At 41.4% G+C, this 14,998-nt stretch overlaps 1 protein-coding gene across 1 annotated transcript; it reads right to left on the bottom strand.

The window, feature by feature from the left end:
* Nucleotides 1-688: 688 nt before the first annotated feature.
* On the bottom strand, nt 689-13,367 carry CNOT11 (CCR4-NOT transcription complex subunit 11). Its single transcript, XM_014893038.2, has 7 exons — nt 12,885-13,367; nt 11,618-11,782; nt 7,079-7,231; nt 6,372-6,574; nt 5,446-5,648; nt 4,147-4,243; nt 689-1,583 (listed from the first exon to the last, which is right to left on the bottom strand). The coding sequence occupies exons 1-7, from the start codon at nt 13,288-13,290 to the stop codon at nt 1,386-1,388; spliced, it is 1,425 nt and encodes a 474-aa protein (XP_014748524.1). The 5' UTR covers nt 13,291-13,367; the 3' UTR covers nt 689-1,385.
* Between the last annotated feature and the right edge of the window lie 1,631 nt (nt 13,368-14,998).

Below are 14,998 nucleotides of genomic sequence, written 5' to 3'. Positions count from 1 at the left end.
TTTTAAAGAGGGGTACTACTACACAGAATATAGTCAAATTGGGCTTCAGCTTCCGTAGATAGAAAACATTAAGGTATGATCTTAAACCAGCTTATGTTCTAAGTGTTGCCACTAAAAATACCTGACAGCAAATGTATTGGGTTTGGAAACAATGTCTAGAACTAGAAGAGACCTTAAATAAGTGTTACTTTAGTAGACCTGATACATTTTAACTGGAAAGCTGCATAAATCCAACCCCTAATGACTACAGAACATTTCTCACAGGTCTTCTGACTTAAAGTTTATACTAAATGAAACAAGAGATTGATGGGATTTTCAATCCAAGGACTTTTACTTCTTAAATTACTTGGAAAGAAAAAGCCAAAAGACCATCTTTAGTTTGCATTATTGATCTTGTACTTCTTAAAAATTTGAGAAGCTGATGCAGATTTAAAACAGCTTTCATTTTAGCAAACAGCATTAAATTAGAACTTGTTAACTTTCCAAGTTACTTTCCTTTTCAGCTTCAGGGCTTAAAAATAACAGCAGCTACTCTATTATCTGGTTAAAATTACAGTTGAGCAGAATCCAGCCACACTTTCCCCAATACCTGGCATCTAACATGAAAGCTACTCTGCCTCTGTGCTCTAGAAGGAAGAGGCTATTCAACTTGGAAGATACATAGCAACTGCCCATGCAAATTCAGAAGTAAGAAGAGACTGGATTTTTTTTATTTTTATGGAAGAAATGTGACCCTCTTTCCTCAGTCAAACATTTTTACAAGCATGTGAGGTGTGGTATTTCAACTGCTGCTGGCATATTCTGAAAATACTCAGTGGTCTTGAAAGGAGATAATATTGTTCTGAGCCTATAGCACCCAATTTCATTTCTGCCTTGTAAAGATAAGCCTTTAGATGTTTCTAGACATCAAGACATTTTCTCTTACTCACCAAAACCAGAATACATTGTTAGGAGTTCTATCCAGCTCCTACAAGGTCTTACACAGTGAACAAAAGGTAAAACAAGGAACTTACCTGCCTTGCTACAAGTTGACTTTAGTTATCTACAAACAATTTTGGACCCAAAGACAGTGAGTGCCAGATTAATACTTAAAGTTGCTGTGAATGCTAAGTAACATTTATATTCTCTCTGGAATCTAGAGCCTGAATTTCAGGATATGCATGCAACATACAAATTTTAACCACAGTGGAAAAATAGTGTAAGGCCTAACATATTTCACAAATTCAAACATGTATCAGAAAATGCCTTATTTATTGTTCAAATGCATAAAATGCTATTTATAATGTAATTAACATAATACATAATCCATGGATTTAAGTTTAAAATGTACAATTAATTGGTATAGAACACCAGCAAGAGGGTTTTTTTTGCCACTGACAGTCACTTTATTTTGATGTTTTTGTTTCTGACGGATTTTCCCCCGTGTCCAGTGTCTTCAGCAATCTGAAAAGGCCAGCTGCTTCTCGTATCCGACTGAACTCAATGCAGAATGCTTGCACTTCTATAAACAAGTCCTGTACATTAATAATTTTGTTTCTGATTAAAGACTGAAGAAAGACACAAACAAGACGGACCAGGCGGTTCTGAAACATAAGAGAGATGGTTTAATAATGCAAATAAATGTTTGCTACCAAGTCAGTTAAAGGACTGTTGGCCCTCAGCATACGAGTGAGGTGTTTCAGGAGCAGTTTAGCTGCAGTAGTTATGTTCCCAAGCTTTGTACATGCAGCCCCTTTTCTTCCATTTCCCATACTATTACTATATTTAAGGAATTGACTGCTTTATAGTTCTTGTACTTCTGGATGCAGGAGCCTTCTCAGGATTAATCCCATGCACAAATGAAGCACCAGATCTACCTATCCACTGTACTTAATTTATTATGAAATATCTGAATAAAGGCAGAGAAGAGATAATAGCTGAAGATATCAACATTTGAGTCTTGCTTAGTCTTCTTTTCTACAATAACGCCATAAAGAAAATGGAACAAATTTCACATCTCAAAATTTCTTATCACCACTTCATCAAGGAACTCCAGATAGGAAGTGACATCAACCAAACTGATTCCAAACTTCCTTCATGGAATGTGCTCTGTTCCTGAATCAGCAGATAACCCTTTTGCTCTCTAATAGAAAGAAAAACAGTTCCAGGGACACCTAATCCAAGAACTTGTGGCTCATTTCCCGCCTGATCCAGTGAAAAGACAGGATCTTAAAAGTGTTCCTCTTTCTTAAGGGCTACTTAGGCAACACCTTGAAGAGCACGATGGGAATTGGAAGTGAAAGCTTAGGAACTGGCACTTACAATTTGTCATACATAGATCCAGTCACCAGCCATCTGTTTAACCCAGAGCACATTCTTCCCCAAGAATAAAACCAGATCATTATCATTAAAGTGCTCTCATGCTTCACATTGTGAGAAAGAGTTGAACCCAAACCTTTATCTAAAAGCAATTATGTATGAGAATGATGTTTATCACACAAAATTGAGGGATGTGACAGATTAAGTGTCCAAAGCATTTCAGATTGACACTGAAAATAAGATATCAGCTATTTTTCCAGGAACTGAGCTTACTACTGCAAAATTTGCTACTTATAATGAGAGAATTCAGGGACTGAACAACTTAATTCCTTCACTGTGATCAAAAGGCATCACATGCTTTCTCAGCAACACAAATTAGTTACGTGAGTAATTATAATAATCTAGGAACATGAAACTCGGCAAAAGAACAAATGCAAGATTACTGGCTGACTCCCAGTCCCAGAGGATCATTTTCCAATAGTAATTCTGTACCATGCTTTTCAAACAAAACATCTTGTGTCTCAGCTGCTGTGAGGCCCTATACACATTAAAAAATGTTAGATCTCAAGCTCTGCATGCTGCTTAGTGATCAGTGTAAGTTCCTTTGACCCTCAGAGCTCTTTTTTGTCCCCTCTGAGCAGTGTCCCACTCTGGGCATATTCTCAGCTGCAGCCCAGGTCTGCTGCTCTTTTCCTACTCCACTACCAAATGTAATAGGCAGAACTACTCAGCAGGTCACAGATCAAGTCACCCAAGTGTGTCTGGCAGAACCACAAAGTGAAGAAGCATCAGCAGCCATCAAAAGATAACACATGGTCAGTCATCATCTGAAAGGGATTGAGAACAAGATGGGGGGATTGCTGCTATCTAAAACCACATTGCAACCCTATCCTGTGCACTGCACACAACTTTCATTTCTGTAGCTAAAGGATACAATAGAGAAGGCACTAAAGGATACCAAAACAGCTTAAAGGGAAAGGAAGAGTTGTCTTGCTGCAAGAGACTAAAGACATTACTGTCCTTCAGTGCCAAGAGGAAAAAGCTAAGGCAGGACTTGGGATTCAAAAAGCCTTGGAGAAACTGAATACAGAACTGTTTTTCACCAATGACGTACCCAAGAAAAGTTCTATTAGGCATCTGGTGAAACCAACAGATTGGTTTAGGAGAGAAGGAAGTACCTCACACAGCATGTAGACAACCCTGAATGCCAGAAGTGTGTAAACCTCCTCAGGTTTCCCCTCACCCTCCTCAAACAGGGATCCTTGGAGTGGTTACAACTTCCTCAGTACCAGCATGTAAGTGTGACAGGCTTGGGAATCAGAGTGTGGTGTTAGAAAGACAAAAGGTTTTTAGGTCTTTGAGGAGATCTGCAAGCTGTTATCAGTCATGACTAAAAGGCAAGAATTCCCTGTGAGTTTTGTAACATCACCTCAGAGGTCTGGAAGTGGCTGGCACACTTGCATAAAAGAGAAACTTGAAGCTTAAAACTAAGCAGAATGCAAACTAATACTGGGGATGAAGAAAAGGCTCACAGAGTGACAGATAAACCTTTTGAATATAAGAACCCCAGGCACATAAAATGGCAGTTTTGCCAGGAAGAGGTTTATGATGTCTACAGAAAAACAGAGAACAGTGATTACCTGTGAAGTCTTATAAAAAAAATGCAGAACTGTCCATTAAATTCTATAAAGAATTGCATAGTGTTTTAGGAAAAAAAAAGTGCCTTTGAAATAAAAAAGCAGTAAAACAGAATAACCTAATGCCATCAGCCTTATTAAAATCATAGCACACATTTCACAGAGCTATATATGGGATACTTTTTCCTAACCAATTTATTGAAGCACTCACCTGCATATATTTGTCTTTAATCTGTTCACAAGTGGAGATACAATTGGAGATATAAAGATGAATAAATTCAGGTGGGAGATCAACTGCAGTAGTAAGCCTGTTCAAATAAAATACATTCAGTGGTTTATGAAGCCATAAGTCTAGTGTTTCTGTAGCAAAACAAATCATATCAAACCTCTGATATGTGTTTATTCCCAGTTCTGTCATAAAGAACTGATTTTTGACAACTTCCAGATATATTTCTAGTCATTTACATTTCTTAATTGAGAGTAAAACTTTTTTAAACCTCTAACGGTATAGAAGCTAAGTTAGATTGATTTCCAGTACATCTGACATTTGAGTTGCCACTGCTTCTTAACCAAAAGAGCAATACAGCTCTCTTAAGATAACAACATACACTAAATGGAGAACTGCGACAAGGTTACAACAGAATCTGACCAAAGTACCTCACATCAGTCCTATTTCAAGTACTGAAAGGAGGACAGCAGGGGAGAAGGTTTTAGTTTCAAGTGCAGTTTCAATGTTTTGTCTTACTTCCCTTAACAATCAGTGTCTCCCTGTTTGCACTGACAGTCGCTTTGCAGTTTGATCAAAGCTGTTCCTGTGGTAGCTATGCTGTGGGAGAACCAGCATGCCTGACTGGTGGTGTAGCTCTCCTGGACACAGGTGAAAGCTCTTCTCTTGCCTCTCTTTCTCCATGTTGCAGTCGTTAGCCCTGTTTCAGGGCAGTTACTGCTGACAGTCTGCACCAGTAGGGAGGCATTTATTTCAGAATGTTTCTTTAATCAGAAGATATTTAAGGTGCAATTCAACTCTGTTTCAAAGGGAATGCTGATTGAGGCTTATTTGGTGGTTCACATTCAGTGATTGTTAAGAAATGGGAGAAAGTAAGTGGGAGAGATATATTTCTGTAAATTTGTGGGAATTAGCGGTCTGAAAAGTTTTCCTATTAAGGGGCTAGCATGCTGTTAAGAAAATGGGTTCTACCTATCTGCAGAAATTATTCTCAATGAAAACAGGACATGAATGTACAGTAGGGCAACTGTTTAACAACAGCACCTTTTGTTCACTTAAGCTGCATCAAGAATGCAAGTTGCAATTAAGCAGATTAGCCATGTGGCATTAACTGTTTGTGGAGGATTCTCACAATAACTGCCCTTTGTCCCACTGTAGTCTTTTATCTCCCGCACAGACATGCCTTAAGAAGGCTCAAAATGAACATTTCCAGATATCCTAATAAAACAAAACTGTTCATTTACATACTCAATGAAACCTCATTAGACCTGATATCATACTCACCGATTTACAACTTCCATTGAATGTAAGGACATGTCCATGTTGACCAAGACAGAAAAATACTCTGTTATTTGACTAGACTGCATTAGTTTCAGCAACATTTCTATAGCTACTAAAGGATTGTTTTCAACCAGGTCTGGCAATTTGGCAGGAGTGAGACCAATATGGTAAACAAGCTTGGGGTCCTTTTCCAGTTCTCCAAGGAGCTGTGAAGAAGAAAAAAAAAATCCTCAGTTAATTTTTCCTCAACTATTCATGTTACTGCTTGAAAAAAATGCTACAATACATCTAAGATCCAGCACAATGGACCCTTTAGATTTAGGCTTCTCTACTGAAAAGCACTGGAGGGCTACTTTAAAATTTTTATGTGCAGGCAACTTTGTCCATAAAACCTTTACTAGCTGTCTTTCATCAGTGGGTAGCAAAGAAGGGAGTTAAAAAAAATCCATATGAAAAGTTTCATCCTCCTTTAATTTCCTGTCCAGTAGAAGGAAATTTCAATTTCAAGTTTACTTGGCAGGAAGAGTAGTGCAAATAAACCTTATTTTATTGTGCCAGCATAATGATTATGAAAAAAGCCTGCTGAAATCGGGTAATACTATCAAATTGGGGAAAAAAATGTTGGTGTTTCTGAAGTAATTATTTATCAAAAACTTTCACAGAAGCATGAGCAACTTAATTACACGAAGATTTTTCCACACAGAAAAATGTCAGTTCCACTCCTGATCAACTGTAACTACATCCAGTCAATAGTATGAACATTATTTTCCTTATTCAGACAAACCCAAGTCAAAATTCTTGGATTTTTATAATTTAAAAGTTCCATGAATCCAAACACAGATCAATTAAAGTGCTCAAAGTTTTCTAAAACACAGGAGTTAATAGATTCTTAGAGAATAATTTCAGACAGGAAAGTGCATCATCCTTACCTGTGTTTGCTGTGGGGAAGTCAAAGGACTTTTAAAAGCTTTTGCCATGATTCTTTTTATCTCAACTCCAGTGCTGTTCTTAACACACATTGACTTATCCCACTGAATTGTGTGATCTGGTTCGATTGGATTTAGCCATGCCAATTCATCCTCACATATATGGAGTGGAGGTGGTGGTCGAATAAACTCTGGTCGAAAGTGACCTAAAATGGCAACAATGTGAAATGTTTTCTTAAGCTTTGGGTATTCAGTTCTGTATTAACATTGAGAATAGCATTATAATCCTATCTGCCTCCCATAAAAACATTTTATTTCTGATTTTTAGTGATACCATTACATCTGCCTCTTGATTCAGATCACTGTGTTACTGATCCTGTAGTCTTTTTCCCTTCCACAGTAACTGCTTTTTCTTTTTAACATTGGAGGTGTTACCAGCCAATGCAGATCTCAGTACAGGGACTAGTATCTGTTGTTCAACAGATGTGACTCGGGGAAGGGCTTGAAGACAGACTCCAGATTTCTAGAAGTCTGTACATGTGAATACTAGAATCTGATCTAGAGACACCCTGATGAAGTTTCACACTGTCATTCACCGTAATTTCCAATTCATGCCTTGAAATACTACTGAATTGCATTACATTTTATCTGAAGTGCAATAGCACAGGATGTCGTGAGTTTCAGAAACAAAGATGTGAAAATGCACATACTTTCTATAGGAGGCTTTAGTCCACTCACTAATGCTTCTGTGATCTGGGAAGCAACAGAGCTGTCAAAACCAGAGTTGGAAGAATCTGGGTCAGGATCGCTGAGAATGCTGGGGAAGCTGGCCTTGCTCTGTGTTGGCAACTCGGACTGACGTTCTGAAAGAAGAATATTAAACCATAAAATTGGAACAGAGATGCCTGGAATACTAAAAGTAGTGAGAAACAAGCAGCTTTATAAAATAACTGGCTTAAAAAAAACCCAAGAGATAACATCAACATGAAATTTAGTACAGTCGGGCAGTCAGCAGTCTCAGTGCCAGCTGACAGGCAAGGGACAGAGTATGCAGTAAGGGTAAAAAAGAAATAGATGTTAATCTGAAACGTAGTCTTGGCCTTAGAAAAGGCAGGTAGCTGATGTAATCTACATCTAAAAGCAGAACATTAGTAGTTTCCCATGCTTCTCAAAGAGTTCTCATGCTGCATCTAGTTTTGTAATCACTTCTCAGAGAAGGAAAGTGAAATATCTACAGGGATCCATTTACCGACGATAACAGTCATACTAGACCTGAAGTCAGCTATTTAAATTTCCCCAACACATTTCTGTGGCATTGCCTGAGCTCCTTGTACATTCGCTGTCAAGCCAGAATCAGTGATTTAGTGGAAAACAATGGTTATGTGATTCTACAGACATCATCATTAAAACAAATTTGAAAGGAACTAAAATCATTCCTTTAGAGGCCAAATTACAGAACATAAACAAGTTACAGAAAAATAACATTAAGGTTAGTGTTATATATATAGCTGAAAACTTCAAGAAATTGGCCAAAAAGGAAAATATGGGCCTCATTATCAGATTTTTATGTGCCCTTCTGTCAGTAACCTATTACTCTTCTGTATCTGGAGACTTAATGGCTGATCTTCTGTGTTCTCTGTACTATTTCGAGAGATCCTGTTCTCCATTTCTTTGGCAAAGAAAACTCCAAAGGACAAAAGGAGAAAAATCCCCACTACAGAATACCACTTAACATTCCTCTCCCCACCCTGTTAACAGAGAACACTAAACAGCAGATTACGCCTTAAGCAATCTGAAGTCCAAAATGGCTGGTACCACACAAGAAATCCCTTGAAAAAGTTCCAGATAAAACTAAACACCACTCCATTTCCTGGCTAATTGAGTGAGTGCTTTTATATTTTGTGTACCCTAACACTTCCAAGCAAAGTGGGCTTGCTCCTTTTTGTGCAATCATGTTGACCCTTCCCAGCTGCCCACACACACAAACTGTTTCATATGACTCCAAACAAATCTGCAAGAGATGCCCAAAACTGTGAGTGACAAGCACATCATGAGAACAAAGTTGTTAATTTTTTTTTGGCTTTCTGTCCTACTTTATCCAACTATTTCAGATAATGCAAACATTTGCATATAAGCTCACTGAAGCAGCACAGCACAGTATATTTTTCTATTAAAAGCAACAACTACAATACTTTTCAGTTGCTTAAAAAAAACCCCACATTTTAAAGGCAAAGGCCAAATGAGCTGGTTTCTAAAACACAACTTCTAATTAAGCAACTATTTCAAACTTCATCACATGAGTACTTTCATTTAGCCCCTGTACAGAAGGGTTGATTTAACAAATGAAGTACAGGAGCTGGGGAGAGGCATTTAGTGTCCTTTTTTTATCTTCCCATTTATAGTCTAGAACTTAAATCCATCAGTCAGTAAGTCACAGATTTGTTTGTAACATCATCACCTGAAATTACTAGTGATGCTAGATAAGATGATTAGTGATATTTCACCTCACTGATTTGATAAGCCTGCCTGAGCGCTCAGTTATATGCATTGAAGCTCAGAAGTTCAACCTCACTGCTTCAAGAATAAGGGCTGATTCAACAGCTTCAGGTAAGCAGAAGTAAGAATTACAACACAGTGATTTAACAGAAACCAATACAGCATTTTCAACTAAGACATTTAAATTTTACTAGACTGAAAACAAATCCTTAGGCTCCTTTATGGAGCTTATTATTTTATTTTTACAGGTAAAAAGAAACTTTATTTGATTCTTAAAGAAAGCTCTACAATGTAATAAACTTTACTTTCATACTTTGAGGTCAATTACTCCCCTGTCAAATACAGGTTAGCAGACAAACACTGAAGAACACTTTTGCAGGAGACCCATCCCTGCAACTAGAAGAAAATTACTTTTTTGATAGGGTAGCACACCAGACAAACAAAAACATATTATTGTAGGGCACTACCAAAGTTTGATTTAGCTCTCTCTGCAGACCAAAAGGAAGACAGAAAAAGTGATAATACTCATGCCCCAGATGCTTGATTCCAGCATTTTACTTTTTTTTTGGGGGGGGGGGGAGCGTGGTAAACCTTAAAAACAAAAAAGAATCAGAAATAGAAAAATCCACCATAGACTTCCAAATAAACTGTCACAGTAAGCTCAGATTCAGAAGATAAGTGGTTTTAGTTTCTTTACAAAAAAAGGATTGGGAGAGATAAACTGATAGCAAAATTTAAATGCTTTCTAAAACATTTCATTTGATTTTATAGGTATGTGCTAAAGCAAGTCAAAATCATCCTGCTCTGAACAGCCCTGAATTGATCTCAAGGACTATACTTTTGAAGAGCTACCAGGTGTTACAGCTGTGACATTCTGTGCATCCTGGGGAAAGGGCATAAACAAAACACCTCAAACATTGCATCTTAGTGTCATCATCCTGCACCAGCTTCATTCTGCACATAGAATCATTAGGAGAAATTTATTGAAGACTAGTGAAAAAAATCAAAGACTTTCCAAAACACAACAAACAGAAGCATCATCATGATTTTGAAAAAAACATAAAAGATCTATCTTCTAAGAAAGTGATTAGAAAGCAGACTGTTATCTGGAGATCTACAGCAAGAAGTCTGAGAAAGACAGCACAGAGGTTTTTCAGATGCAGCTGGTTTTGTTACATAACTTCTACAACTGCTTGTAAGCAATTGTGCACTTTTACTGGATTATGTAAACAATGATATAAATCTTCTACAAGCACCATTAATGACTTTGTATTCTACTTTCAGCCATCATTATCTTCTATTTTAAAATAAAGTATGTGGCCTAGAGCATACATTCACCCAACCTCAGTTTTCAGATTACCCAGAAAAGTTGTGCATCCTCATCCCTGGAAATGTCTAAGTCCAGGTTGGATGGGGCTTTGAGCAACCTGGTCTATTGGAAAGTGTTCACACCCACAGTGTGTGAAGGTGGAAGCATATTATTTTTATGGTCTTTTCCAACCCAAACCATTCTGTGATTCAATGATTTCATTTTCAATGAGAACAAACTATTCAGAAGGCAAACACAGTACCAAGCGGAAAACGAATAAAAACAAGTATGAAAAACTTGAGGCTTCTTAAGGCATCACACATGCCTTGCACTAAAATTGACAAGTTACCTGAGGCTTCACAAAAATTGAATTTGCTAAGGTATTCTACAAAATACAAACAGGATGAACACAGGAACCAGAAAAGTTTGTCTCGCCCACAACGGCATGTTAGGGTGTTCAATTTGCATTTTCAAATGATCCTAGTCTGGAAATAGCAGCTAAGGAGGACCCCACAAGACATTTGTAGACTGTGAACAAGGGACAATATACCACAGCTTTTCCATTCAATGTCAGAGTCCACAGAAAGAAAAATTACAACACTAAGATACAACTGCAGGACACAGAAAGTCTAAATGGTGCCCAAGCTCAGAGCAATAAATCACACTGTGCAGATAGAGAACTGGGATGGTCAGTTTTCAAGCAAGCAAGTCTACTGACATATACTCAGGGAAAATTTTTTTTTGTGTGTGTTTAAACCGGTTTCCTGTTCCCAACAATATATTTCATATTAGCTCCAGATGTGACATGAACAATCATGTTCCTCCTCCTGTCAAAGGATAAGCATCACATTGCTTTTCTTTTCAGTCCAGTAAAACTGGATCACTTTCCAACTCTTGAGCTAACACTGCAAGGTCTAACTTTGCAATAAAGTGAAGATATAGTTATAATAGTCAATTTTCCAGATACAGCTGAAGTACTAGTATGTAATAGTGTGACAGTTATGCTTGTTCTCTCATAAAATAAATACTGCAAAGGGTGAAAAGGGATGAAAATACAGGGAAAAACCCCACACAAATAACTAAAACAAAGCAAACAAATGAAAAAACCCACTAAAATCACCACCCCTCTCCCCATGAACACATCACTAACAAAACCCTATATAGCTTTAGATGAAAATCTTCCTATACTTGCAAAATATTCTTGAGTTTAAGGCAATTGCATATATGCTCTAAAAACTACTTATTAAGCAGGATAAAAGAGTTAGAATGTAATCTCTGCCTGCGGTTTCTCTAAATGCTTGAACACAGGCTTGAAGACCTTAAAGCATAGTACAAACTTTTTCATATTCAGGACAGACAGGTGTTTTCCAGGTAACCCATTGGAAGTCACGTTCCAATGAGAGCTTCCATTCCTAAGAGCACCAGAGCCACAAACCTTCCTCACCTGCTAATGCCAGCTGCAGCCCACTGATGTCCACAGACTGGGCCATGTTCCCCACATCCATTGCAGCAATCTGCCGAGGAGTCTTCTTGAACAGTTCTCTAGGAGGGGCCAACATCAGTTGTGAAAGAAAGAATTTTTCTGGAGGAGTTATGGGAGGTAAAAAGCCTGTGAAGACACAATGAAAAACAATCCATGGTTTTTAATGTAGAAGCATTAACAGTTTCCATGCTCTTCGTGTTTAACAACCAAAACTAAGACAAACTGGTCTATTATTTATAGCAAAGTAGATGCAGCTGGAGAGTCTGTGAGATACATACAAAACTGTTTTAATGCAAAATACAGCACAAGGTGATCAGTATTATACACATGACAGCTGATAGTAAGTCACTCATGGTAGTTTATTCAATTCACAGAATCAGAGAATGGCCTGGGTTGGAAAGGACCTTAAAGACCATCTAGCTGCCACCCCCTGCCATGGACAGGAATACCTGTCCCTAGACCAGGTTGCTCTGAGCTCCATGCCTGGCCTTGAACAATTGCAGGGATGGGGCACCAGCTTCTCTGGGTAGCCTGTTCCAGTGCTCCAGCCCTCTAACCAACTTGGTGGCCCTCTCTGTAGTCTGTCCAACAGGTTGTATTTTTCAGAAACCGATTTACTCAACACTGAAGAGGAAAAAAGTGTTTCACTCTCGTGTATTTCTCTCTAACAGTTTTGTTTCACATTTTTAAGGCTGTCAGAAGCCTCCTATCACCTCCAGCTTTTTGCAATGGCTTTCTCCCAAAAAATTCCGTGTTATCACAGAATCAATTAGGTTGGAAAAGACCTCTGAGATCATCGAGTCTGACCTATGACTGAATACCACCATGTCAACTACACCAGGGCACTGAGTGCCACATCCAGTCTTTCCTTACACAACTCCAGGGACAGTGACCGCACCACCTCCCTGGGCAGCCCATTCCAATGTCTAATTGCCCATTCTGTGAAGAAATTCTTCCTGAAGTCCAGCCTAAACCTCCCGTGGCTCAGCTTTATACTATGCCCTCTTGTCCTGTCGCTGGTTGCTTGGGAAAAGAGGCCGATCCCCACCTGGCTACAACCTCCTTTCAGGTGGTTGGAGAGAGCGAAAAGGAGCCTCCTCTTCTCCAGACTAAGCAGCCCCAGCCCCCTCAGGCAGTTGTAGAGAGCTGTAAGGTCCAAGCAAGCGGCCTGGCTGACACCAAGCCCAGACTCCTGTGCCGCCCCGCTCCCCGCCGCGCCGGGACGCACCTGAGAGCGGGGTGCGCTCCGCCTCGTCGCCGCCGCGCTCGGGAGCGGGGTTGAGGAGGTGGGCGAAGACGGCGGCGAAGGGGTTGGCGGCGAGGGGCTCGGTGCGGTACATCTCCCAGAGGAGGTAGAGCGCCGTGAGGCGCTGCGCGGGGCTGGGCAGCAGGTCGGGCTGCTGCAGCAGCAGGACCAGCACGGAGCCCAGCCGGAAGTGCTCGGCCTTCCCGAAGTAGTGGTGGAAGGCGCTGGAGAGCCCCTCGAAGGTGCTGCCGCCCGCCTCCTCCGACACGATGCTCAGCAGGCTCGACAGCTCCTTCGGCGACAGGCTCATCCTGCCGCCCGCCGCCGCCTCGCCCGCCTCCGCTGCCCCCTGCGTGCCGGGCGCCGGGCTGCCTCCGCCCCCGGGCATCCGACCGCGACCGCCGCCGCTCCGGGCCCGGCGCTCCCCGCCGGCCGCGCTTTACGGCGCTGCCGCGAAAGGCGGCGGGGGCGTTCCGGCCCGGGCTGCGGGGCGGTGCGCGCGCGGCCGGCTGGGCCGGGATTGGTCCGGGCAGCGGCTGCGCGCGCTCCCGCGGGGCCGGCAGAGGGCGCCCGACAGCGCGCGGGGCCGCGGCGCGAGCCCGCCCCTCACGAGCCGGGGCCGCTCCCGGCCTGGCGCCAGGCCCCAGCGCCGCCTCCCGCTCCTGCCCCGCTGCGGCTACGGGGGTTTTGTCCTGGCCGAAAAACTCCTCGTGGCCCTGCCGTTTAACGGCGGAGCAGTTACACCATGCATCGGGTCCACTGAAGGGTCCGGAGCACAAGTCCTATGAGAAGCAGTAGAGGGTGCTGGGGTTGTCGAACCTGGAGAAAAGGAGGCTCAGCGGGGACCTTCTCACTCTCTACAACCACCTGAAAGGAGGCTGTGGCCGGGTGGGGGTCAGGCTCTTCTCCCAGGCAACCAGCGACAGACAAGAGGACACAGCCTCAAGCAGCACCAGGGGAGATTTAGATTGGACATTCGGGATTTCTTCACAAAAAGGGCGGTTAGACATTGGAAAGGGCTGCATAGGGAGGTGGCAGATTCACCTGGAAGTGTTTAAGGAAAGACTGGATATGGCCCTTGGTGCCTCAATGTAGTTGATAAGGTGGTGTGCAGCCGCAGGTTGGACTCGATGATCTCAGAAATCCTTTCCAGTCTAATTGATTCTGTGATTCTGAAGGGCTCGTGTTAATCCATATGTTCCATGGTCCAGTGCAGTTGAGAATATCCATTTTGCTGGTGGGGCTCTCAGCAGAGCTGGAGGGTGGTGAGCAGCAGGAACTTGTGTCTGGGAGTCAGGGATTGAAGTACATCCCTATTAAGTGTGATGGTCTGTTTCATTGGCTTATCCTGTGGAAGTACATCTCATGGGACAGCAAGTCACTGGTTAAATATGAAGAAGTGCTGAGGTCATGGCCTGGAGGAAGGGCTTTCTGTGGAATGTGCTGAGAGGAGAAGAGCTTAGGAAGTCCTGAGAGCAGGCACTGATTCTTCTAGTAGTAGTGCTCCTCCCAAGTCACTCAGCCCTAAAGATCTTGGCTTTCCAGATAACCATACCAGTATAAGAAATGAGATTCAGTTTCTAAAGTAATACAAATTGAAAGCTTGTATTCTGCATATAGACCAGTTAATGGAGATGTTCCCTATTTCACATTTCTGATGGGAAAGAAATGCAGATCCCAGAGGTGTAAAGGATTAACGTACATATAGAGTTGTTGAAAAATGATGGGTCTGCGAGGAAAACAAGCTCTACAGCCAGGCAAGGCAATCTGAAAGCCTTGTTGCTAGAACAGTTACCAGCGGACTGGATCACAGTGAGAAATCTGCTTGCAGCATATGCTACTAGAAGAGTAAAGTAGATGGGAGAGGATGCCAGTGAGCTCCCTGACATTGCCAGTGTATTCAAGGAAACAGAGCATTTTTTGGAAGTTTAGGCCAATTTAGAGCTTACTAACAACTGCAACAAGGACTTCAATTGTAAGATTTAGGAAGAAGATGAAAGCATTGCAAATAGCTGAGGAAGTAAACTGTGTATGTGTGTGGTAGAGCTAGAGGGAAAACTTGGGAAAGCACAGGCCTCAGACCAACCAGTAGGTTT

The sequence above is a fragment of the Sturnus vulgaris genome, chromosome 2, assembly GCF_052056855.1.
Source record: "Sturnus vulgaris isolate bStuVul1 chromosome 2, bStuVul1.hap1, whole genome shotgun sequence".
Classification (NCBI taxonomy): domain Eukaryota; kingdom Metazoa; phylum Chordata; class Aves; order Passeriformes; family Sturnidae; genus Sturnus; species Sturnus vulgaris.
The sequence above is the reverse complement of the archived record's forward strand: the minus strand, read 5'-3'. Positions and strand labels throughout refer to the sequence as shown.